At 39.3% G+C, this 10537-nt stretch overlaps 1 protein-coding gene across 1 annotated transcript in view; it reads right to left on the bottom strand.

Moving 5' to 3' along the window:
- Positions 1–5993: 5993 nt before the first annotated feature.
- Positions 5994–10537, bottom strand: part of GPRIN1 (G protein regulated inducer of neurite outgrowth 1) — a 105360-nt gene continuing 100816 nt past the window's right edge. Inside the window, exon 2 of the mRNA XM_040406736.1 lies at positions 5994–10074. Coding sequence (XP_040262670.1) covers positions 7477–10023 — 2547 coding nt within the window. The 5' untranslated portion in view covers positions 10024–10074 and the 3' untranslated portion in view covers positions 5994–7476. The remainder of the gene's footprint in view (positions 10075–10537) is intronic.

The raw sequence follows: 10537 nt of genomic DNA, 5'->3' as shown, positions 1-10537 counted from the left end.
TTTGTTATTCCATTACATTTTCATACTCTGTTTACTACGCAAACTTTGACGTAGATCAGGTAATTGTTGGAGTAAAACTCAAAAATTATTCAATGCTTTCCAAGTGCTTAATTCATGTAGGCATACTTATGCATAGCAACATTTTGTGATGTGTTACAACAATTCTGACTTCGGATTTGTAATCAGCACACTCAATTTAGTATAGGACAAATGGTTTTGCCAAGTAGCAGACAAAACATTTTTTTGTTGTTGTGTGGTGTTATAAATCGGCATCTGAGTTACTGACTTTTAACCTATACCAGGCAGAATGTTAAATTCAGGAATGTACCAGCATATTGAACATTGCCTACTGCCTACAGCTACACGAATGTGGTTCCGTGTCTCAATCTATCACAGCATAGAGGTGTTAATATTAGCCAGTGGTGGAATAAATGTATGAATATTAATTAGCTGTATCCATTTGCTGACATACCATGAAACCTAGGGTGGCACCCAACGTCCACCATTAGGAACCGTTCCTCAACCCTGGGGATCCTGCTGCAGAACCCACAAGGCTGCTCAGAATCTCTTTGGGAACCATTGGTCTAATAAAATAAAATAAACTACATGCAAGATAAAGAGAGCAGAAATCAAGTCTTTTTTTCAGATTTTATTAACCAACATCAGTTCTACAGCTTTTACCCAGAAGAAAATGGATAGTAAAAGAAAAAAGACAAGAGTACAGTATTTCACCATATCACATTTAAATAAAAAGTCAATGGCACATGATAGAACTCCACATCATAACTAGAACAGCGAAGAAGGAAAAATGTGTAACAACTGCTGAAACAAGAACATCAGAAAAAGAGAGAGATAGAGACAGCTGCCCAGCTGGTACCAATCTGTCACTGGAACTAAGGCAAATTGTAAAGAAATAAACCAACATTACCAAGTTGAGGTTACAATATGGAGCACACGGTGAGGCTACACCAAATTAAAGCCTTCATACAATACTCTTAATTTAAATAAGTTGTGCTTTGCTCAAACCCCATGAAATAGAAAGGAGGGGGCATTCTTATAATGTAACATTTATTTAGTTAATTAATCTTTGTTATAAGATGGAACTAATGACTCATTTTCATACATTTCACTGTTTCCTTAGATTCCGAATCCGAGTAGCAATAAACATACATTTAACGTTAGTGCAGAACCTTATCATTAGGACCCAAGGCGTTGATGGTTCCATCTCATGTTGTATTGTAAGGGCACTTTACAACTTCTTATGAGCTAAACCTGTGATGTTTTGCATTAAGTTACCTGATCAGCTAAAATAATGAGGCACATTCGAGTTTGACCACATTTATGTGTCTCAGACAGGTGACCCCCCCACCCCTGATTGTCTGTCTCTGATATTATTTACATTGAACTATATAAGACATTCTCACCTCTTGTGTGATACTGCTCCTATGCAATAGAATATCGCAAGCCCGTGGCCAGAATGGCATACATGCAAAGCTCGTAGGCTACTCAGGAGCACAGACCAATACTAAACTTGTGAATGACGCAGCTATGTACAAGAGCAAAACTCTATCGTTGTTCAAGGTCTGAGGTAATAGTACATCTAGTAGATAGTTCACCTCAAAACTGTTTAAATGACTGCTCGTTCTGCCCACCATTGGCCCGTGTAGAAGGCCCTTTACTCTTTAGACCTTTATTTACATTGCATTTAACATGACTGCTATAATATCAACACCCTTTTTTTTCCCTCTCTTTGCATCTGCCACCTTCTCCAGTGACAGAATGATAGGTACCAACTATTGTCATGTATTAAAAGAGGTTGCAAGATCAACACAGGAAATAGCAGAAGACATAAATCACTTCTAAATAGAAAAAAGCAGTGTTGGCCCGGTGAGTTCACCGTTTACTCCTCAGCAATATCACTTCCTCATGGACAGGATGTGTCTCGGGAATCCACTGGGCTTAATAAGAAAAACAGGAGGAACCTGAGTCAAGGAGACATAACAGGCCCATAAATGAAAACTCTGGTTTTGGGGAAACAGATTGTGCTTAGATGCACCTTAGCTAGAACCCATGTAGTTTTGACCTATATTTACAGCACAGTTTCCATAATTCTGGTTTGATCAGTAACTACTGTCCCAGCTTTTAGATCTAGTAATACATCTAATACGCCTGCCCAGTTCCTGAGATATGACATAAAAGGCCAACAATGTCAGTATAACCTCAGTACAAAGACAAATTGTGAAAAAGGTAAAGTATTTATCTTCACAGTTTTATTTCCCGGATTTCTCTTCATTTTTTTGTAGCCCAGATATCTCAGTATTGCAGTCTACATGATGTTGAAATGACTGTGATAGTAGAAATCTCTTTTTACACTATTTACAGAGCAATTTACTTAGTCCTGTTGATGTGTCAACCAACCAATTGGTTATAAATTTATTCTTTCCTAAATAATGGTTTAGGCTACTACTTCATATAGTTGTCCCTATATGGCCATTGTAGTCTTCTGGTATATTCTATTTTATAAACAGAAGGTTTTAAAACCTTTTTGAACTTTGAATCTCCCTTCTCATTTTCATTCTCATTATGGTTCTTCAAAGTGAACCGAGACAAAACGTATCAATGTAACAGATGGAACACAATGCCATCCATTTGGTAATGTCTGTATTCCGAACAAAGAACTTCAGAGATGAGACTAGATTCACCTGCAGAGGTCCCATTGCAAAATTTTTCACCAAATCCGTACCTCCCATATAGTACTGAGGTATTCTTTTCTGGCAGAGTGATCATGGGGCCCCATTAGGCTCCAAGGTCCATTAAACTGCTACCTTTGCACTTCCTATAGTGAAAGAGTTTTTTAAGTTTTGCTTATCACTAGTTTTCAAAGGTCATTCCATTAGTGATGGAGCTGAATGAATGGATTTAGGAGGAACAATACATAAAGCAAACTTTTGTCAAATATTTACAGGCTACACTTTATAACATTATTCACTAGGAATAATATCAATGATACCATGTGATAGTAGCCATGCCATCACAACAGAATGTAAAGCAGCACACTTACAATATTGTTATATGACCTGTGCAATATACACAGTTGAGTCACATTATTATAACTACCAGCTAATATCTAGAGTAACTGCCATGGCAGCACAAACAGCAGCTAGATGGGTTGGGAGTGACTCAATAAGGTTCTGGTAGGCTGTCACTAGTATCTGAAGCCATGCTGACTGCAGTGCATCCCACAGCTGCTGGAGGGTGGGTAGGGGAGGATCCATAGAGCAAACGAGGTAGTCCCACAGATGCTCAATTGGGTTCAAATTTGAGGAACTAGGAGACCAGGGCAGTACTTGGAAGTCCTGGTCATGCTCTTCCAACCAATGCCAGCATTGTCTTGCTGGAAGATCCCATCCACCCCAGGGAAGACAATCATCATATATGCATGTACACGATCTGCAAGAATGAATTCATACCCACATTGGTTGAGAGTGTCTTCCACATGGATTAAGTGGGCCCAGAGAATGCCATGACAATATTCCTCAGACCATAATGCTGCCACCACCAGCTTGTGTTCTTCCAGCAATGGTTGCAGGGTATTTGTTCTCTGATGTTTCTTGCCTGGCCCACCAATGGCCATCTATTCAATAAAGCAGAAACTGAGACTCATTGGAGAAGCAAACCCTTTGGAAATTATTAGAGGTCCAAATCTGATACTGCAGAGAAAATTGAAGCCTTTTCTGCTGATGCAACTTTGTTAGCAGAAGTGCAGTGGCCATCCATCTGCTTTGGAGCACCATACGCAGTAGGGTCCCTCTGGTTCATTTTGGAGGTGAGCTACTCCACTGTATCATGTCGGTCTGCCCTTGCTCACCTTCATAGCTGATATTTACCTCTCACATCTGTGGCACATGGTGCTCCAGTTTCCATGCCTCGTATTCTCCATGGTGCCATTTGTCCTCTCGCAATACACTTTCACCACAGCAGCATGCAAACAGCTCACAAATTGCTCAGTTTCAGAAATATTGCCACCCTTGGCTGGAAAGGCTATAATCATCTCATTTTGCAACTCTGATAAATTGCTCATTTTACCCATGACAGCAAGAGGGATATGTGTGCTGACATCCTATTGCACACCTTATATACCCACCAAGCCAGCTTATAACACTTGACCTCCTTGATGAGCTATGCGTTGCCTCTGTCAAAAGTGGCCATAATAATGTGACTCCACTGTGTAGTATGCCATCATCTGTTTGCCAACTGTAAACCTTTTTGACAGGATCTGTTTGATGCATATATATAAAAAAATGTGTGTCAGCTTGACAGACCTGTAATTTTTAGGTGTTTTTTTTTTAATTTTCTTTATGTAAATGCAAACGTATACTGTACAATCTTATGCCTATATTTTGATCCATCTGCCAATAACTTCCATTGTCAAGACAAATTAACATATTTTGATATAAAAAAATGGCATTCTGCACTTTTCAGCACTGTAATAAAATTCCAGGTATCCAGTTGTAAACTTGCAAGAGGTAAGCAAGTTTACGGGTGGTAAGAAAAGAGGTCACGCACTGAAATAGAAGTCTATGAATCCTATGAATCCTGTACAGTATACATCTTGAATTGTTTATCCAGCCATACTGCCGCTTGTGTAGTTAACTTGGGGTGAATAGTGGGTAAGAACACAACAAAACACTGTACGCAATGCATACATATATGCACACATGCTTACAGACTGATTTTTAAACTCTATTATCTCAGAAACAGCTGAATGTTTAAGACCAATGGAAAAAATATTTTTAGCCAAAATAAATAAAATGCAATCATAAAAAAATTTCCCCAAAGGCAGCCATACCCTTTGAAATGGTACTCCAAGCTTTTATAAAAAATTCAGCAGCATTCTGACCTATGGGGGCAACATGGTTGCCTTGGTTGTTACCCTCGTGTCGCACCACCAATTCCACTGTGTCTGCTCTGCTTATGGGACCACCGGGACAGGCTGCAGTCTCTTCTGCTCTGGTTCAGACTGAATGTGTTCCTAAATCCTAGTGATGAGCGGCATGGGCAATATTCGAATTTGCGATATATCACAAATATTTAGGCGAATATTTGTGATTTCGTGATATTCGTGAAATTCTTTCCTATTGCGCTATTATGCGCGCGCACGTACTTATGCACGCACTATTAGCTAATAGCTACATAAGTGATCAAAATGGTTGTCAGCAACTTTCGAGATGGTGAGGAAGAACTCCTGATCACGGTAAGTAATTGAACATTACAGCACTGTTTTAGATTAAAATTCCATGCATGTCATAACAATAGCTTTATATGCAGATACAGTTTTTCAAAGTATTCGAGATCGCGCAAATCGCCACTATCGATTTGAATATTTTAGCGCAATACATACAACTTCACCTTTTAATCAGGTCTGACAACATAATACTGATTGTTGAACTTAGTATTGTTGGGACATCACAGCACTATGTCTGTAGCATGTATGTACGGACAGCAGAGAAATCTCTCTCACATGCACATTGCACATTTATTTTCCTGCCACACACTATAGCCTATACTATCTAACACTAACTATCTGGATTATATACTTTAGCTAACTATCTCTATATCCTACACTACACCCTGCACCGGACCCTATCAGCTATTCAGCTACACAATTCTATTACTATCTAACACTAACTATCTGGAATATTTATATGCGATTTGGAATGTAATTTGAAAAAGCACAGCACAGTATTCATGCTCCTCTCTCTCTCTCACATGATACTCCACAAAATGGCTGCTGGGGAGTGTCTTAATTTATATAGTGAAGGGGTAGGCAACTTTTCTATTGGTTGCTAGGGATGTTGCTAAGCTGTGACAAAGCCTTCTCATTGGCCCACAAGCTAGAAGAAGGGAGGGATGATCACCTGATGTGTACTGTGTTAAAAAAACGAACAAAAAAACCCTGAATATTCGTCATTCCGAATATATAGCGCTATATTCTAAATATTTGCGAATTATCGAAGTGCCGATATTCACGATAAAAATTTGTATTACGAATATTCGAGCTCAACATTACTAAATCCTCCTAATCATCTGCATTTACAGTATGGAGCTGAATAGTAAGACTCAGCAACACATATGGTTGAGACCTGAGCAGAAGAACCTGCAACCAGTCCAGGTGGTCACATCAGCCTAGTGGAGTTGGCATGCAACGGAGGGTAAGCACTGAGGGAATCATCTTGTCTCCATAGGCCAGAAGGTTGCCAGAATTTTACTTGACCATAAATAATAGTATTTTTTACATTATAATGGTAGACATGATAAATTTTGTTTTAATTATGTAATTCAGAGTATATCTGAACAGTTTTCTGCGTGAAAATGGACATGTCTGCTCTGAATACAAGTTCCTTCCACAATTTAGACAGCTATGGTTACGTGCAGAAGCTGATTTCCATGGCAACAAAGAGAAAAAGAGAGAGGAGAAAATATGAGCAAATATTCTAAATGGTGAATTTCAAAACCAGGGAATATGTCTGAAACAAGCGCCCATGTTACAGTTATCACATTATGATGCACTTAGTCAGAAGATCATTTACTAACATTGTAGGTTGGGTTGAAAGAAAAAAACTCTTAGCTCAATAAATGCTAATAGTTTGCAGAATGCAGCATTGTACTTGATCTGTGTATGATCTAAGTGTGACGCAAGTAGTTGAATATCAAGCTCATTTATCAAAACTGTCTAGAAGAAAAACTCCCCATGCAACCAATCAGAACTCGCTTTTCATTTCTTAAATTGCTCTGGAAGAATAAAACTTGCACTCTGGCCACTATGGGCAACATGTCCAGTGTTTCATTTAGACAGTCTTGATAAACGAAGCACTAGGCTTATAAATGTGTTAGATGATTGCTATTTCCATCAGCCAAGTATATCTTGTATCCAAGCCACTTGGGTAATACGTAGCTGTTTCTTTAACACTTTCTGAGCCAGTCTTAACATTGAGGCATTTGAAAAAAGAAAAGAAAAATCACCCAATATCAGCCTCTCTAACCAGGCATTGTAGCAATAATCACCATAACCTTCACTGATCTCTGGCACCATGTGTGGTGCACTGTCTCCTCTGTCACCTCCTTCTCAAACCCATTGATCGCTAAAAGTTCTGCTGTTAGGGACAGCAATGTGTTAAAGGTACTAGTGCAGAAGATGCATTGTTAGAATGTAAAACACTTTACAATTCCCTTGTTCTGTCTGATCATCAGAAAGAGAATTTTATATTAGAATCCGAATGCACATTTATCTTTCCATTAAATCCAACCACTGGGCTCTTTACGACAAGAAGCGTCACGTGGAGAATCCATATTTCCCCCTCTATTGATAGTTTCTGTCTATGCTCCTTTTAAACCAATCTTTTTTATTCACTTTCAAAATAAATCTTTACTTGTATCTTTTTCTTTAAGTGTTTAAATGGCTTATCTCTTTTTGGTTCATTCTGCAGTTGCTCCAGCATGAGAGCAGCAACGGGATCTTCTCCGGAAAAAGGCGCGGAAGGCACCAGGTTGTCTTTTTTTGCTCTCATTCTTTACTACAGTACCTCGAACAGAACTACCTCTAACAGTATTTTGAGGTGTCATCACTTTCTGTCTCTCATGCTCCTCAATCTGTTTTTCCAGGTGCTTCTGTATAGCCATCCCCAAAACTTCAACTTCCATTGATGCTCCATACACTTCCCATGTCATTCCTTTCTCATCCCAGCTGACTTCTCGCACAGGTTCTGGGTGATCTGCTTTGGCTTCTTTTACTTTGACTTCAGGATAGGAAGCCTGTGGTGTTTTCCCTTTTGGAGTCATTGGGTCAGTTGCAATAGATCTTGTTTCAACTGGAAAGGACACTTGCATCTCTGCATCCTTCATCTCAGGCTTTTCTTGAACATGTGAACATATTGCAGGGACTTGATTGGCATCCTCCGTTTGGAACACAAAGGAGCATGATCCTTGCAGTGGTACCATGGGACTGATAGCTATAGAAGCACACTGTACTATAGTATCAACTTGGATCCCTATATCATGATAAAGGGTTGTTGGTTCTGGTAACCGATTGGGAATGGCACTTATACTGCAGGAATCCAGCTTTTGTGTATGATCATGGTGCAAGGCAACTTGGTCCCCTTGGAAGGAAAAAGATGAAGATCCTGATGAAATTACAATGGGGCTCACAGCCACTGACACACATTCCACTTTATCAGCTTGTGTCCCAATATCCTGGTTAGGGGGTGTCAGCTCAATTGAACAAGTCTTTAGCAGTGCATCTAAAGAGCTTGATGTGTTCTTTCTACCAGTTTGGAATGAAAAAGAAACTTCATCAGGGGGTATTATAGGGCTAACTGCCACAGACTTATATTCTACTCTTCTGCTAGTACAAGGTTCATCATCAGGAGGAGTGAGCTCAAAGGAGTATGTTTTGGGAAGGTTATCTGTAGTTTTAATATTTATATCTTTGTTTGGTTCTGTACCATTATCATCTGCTATGAATGTAAAAGAGGATGAGCCACATGGAAGTACAATGGGACTGATGGCCACAGATACATACTGCGCTCGTGTACCACCCTGTGTGCTCACATTATCTGGCACCTTTTCTCCGCCAATTCTATTCATTAGATCTGACTGGAAAATAAATGAAGATGACCCATCTGGTGGTATAATTGGACTTACTGCAACTGAAACACACTCGGCTCTGGTGTCTGCCTGAGTGCCTATATCATGATTCGGTGGTGTCAATTCAAAGGAATATGTTTTTGGGAGTAATTCTTTATTTTGGGCTTCTTGTTCTGCTGCTGTATTGCCAGAAACAGTTCTTAATGTATGAAATGTAAATGAAGAAGACCCTTCAGGTGGAATAATAGGACTCACTGCTACAGATCTATACTCTATTTTGGTCTCAGACCCATCTTTGAGCTTCTCTTGTTCTCTAGTTTCTGAAGTTTGTTTTGAACAACAAACCTTTACATCTTCCTGACCGTTATCCTTTTGAAATTGGAATAATGATGTTTCCCCAGGGGGTATAATGGGACTGACAGCAATAGATCTATACTGTACTTTTGCCTCAGCTTCACCTTCAGCAGGAGTAAGTTCACAGGAATAGTTTTTTGGTAGCTCATCATTCTTGCCAGTATTATCTCGTCCAGAAGAATTTTTAGCAAATAGTGTTATACCAGTTTGAAAAGTAAAAGAAGAACTTCCATCCGGTGGAACAATAGGACTTATTGCAATAGACCTATAGTGTTTTTCTTCTATGTCACTGCTTGAATTTAAAGACAATAAGTTAGATGCATATGTTTTTGTACTCATTTCTCCATTGGCAACCTCCTTACATTCTGCCATTACTTCTGCCAGAATTTCTTTTCTTGCTTGATTACCAAGTCTGCTGGCAAGCTGTATTGATTCTGATTTTCCATTCACATTTTCTTTCGCTGTGTCTGATGTTTCTCCTTGTAGGTTAGGGACTCCAGAAGTCACATCAGTGTTCATTACTATAGACAGGCTAACATCAGATACAGTGGGGGCATGTAATATTTGTCCTTGACTATTCATTAGGTTTTCTGAGTTAATTAAGTCTTTTCCATCTGACACAGAAGTGATATTAGAACTTTTTTCAAGGGATTGCTTAGAGGGTGCCTCTGTTTGTGGGGAATCAGACTTACAGTTCCAGTCTCCTTGCTTTGATGAACTTTGATCTTCTCTGACTTCATGAAAAGAATATGCACCATCTGCGTCCACAGAAAAGTCCCTATGTATTTCTAAGATATCATCTCCATCTGTGTCGAAGCTAAAACTTCCTTCCGTAAGTTCATGGTCTCCATGTACACTGACACAGAAGTTTCTCATACAAAGATCCTCCCTATCAAATCCTGAATTGCATGTAGGATCTTCAGCCTGCCATATTTTTGAGGAAATTGGAGAACGTAGAGAAAGGTTCTCACTGGTACCATCTGGTCTTGTCAGTTGCAATCGCTGAGGCTGTTTAGGGCTGCCCATGACTGGACCAGGTCTCTTCCATAATACTTCAAAATTCTTCCTCACAGTATTCTAAAACAAAGTGCAAAACATGAAAAAACATTAGTGTGGCCAAGAGATGGAAACATGAAGCCATCTACTAAATTGCTGTGTTTAAAGAGGCCCTGTGACATCTCCTGACATGTCTGTTAATACCAGTTCTGGAGCATCTATTATTATGACTCTATATTATGCCATTCCTGTTTTACTCCTGCTAGAAGTTTACAAATAAATTGCCAGCAGTATGCAGTAAAGGTACTGAAGGGTGTTACCAGTAACAGGTGTGTCTGACTCTGTCCAATCAGTGCTGGTGGTGGTGTCAGACTGTACAGGGATACAACCGCAACTGGTAACACTCATCTTTACCTTTATTGCAAGCTGCTGGCAATTCATTCATAACTTCTTTTAGAAATAACAGGTTCCAGAATTGTTATTACATGGGGAAATGCAATTAGTTACTAAAAGAAATATGCTAGGAATGGTGAAAGGTCCACTT

This window comes from Bufo bufo, chromosome 1 (genome assembly GCF_905171765.1).
Source record: "Bufo bufo chromosome 1, aBufBuf1.1, whole genome shotgun sequence".
NCBI lineage: Eukaryota > Metazoa > Chordata > Amphibia > Anura > Bufonidae > Bufo > Bufo bufo.
The sequence above is the reverse complement of the archived record's forward strand: the minus strand, read 5'-3'. Positions and strand labels throughout refer to the sequence as shown.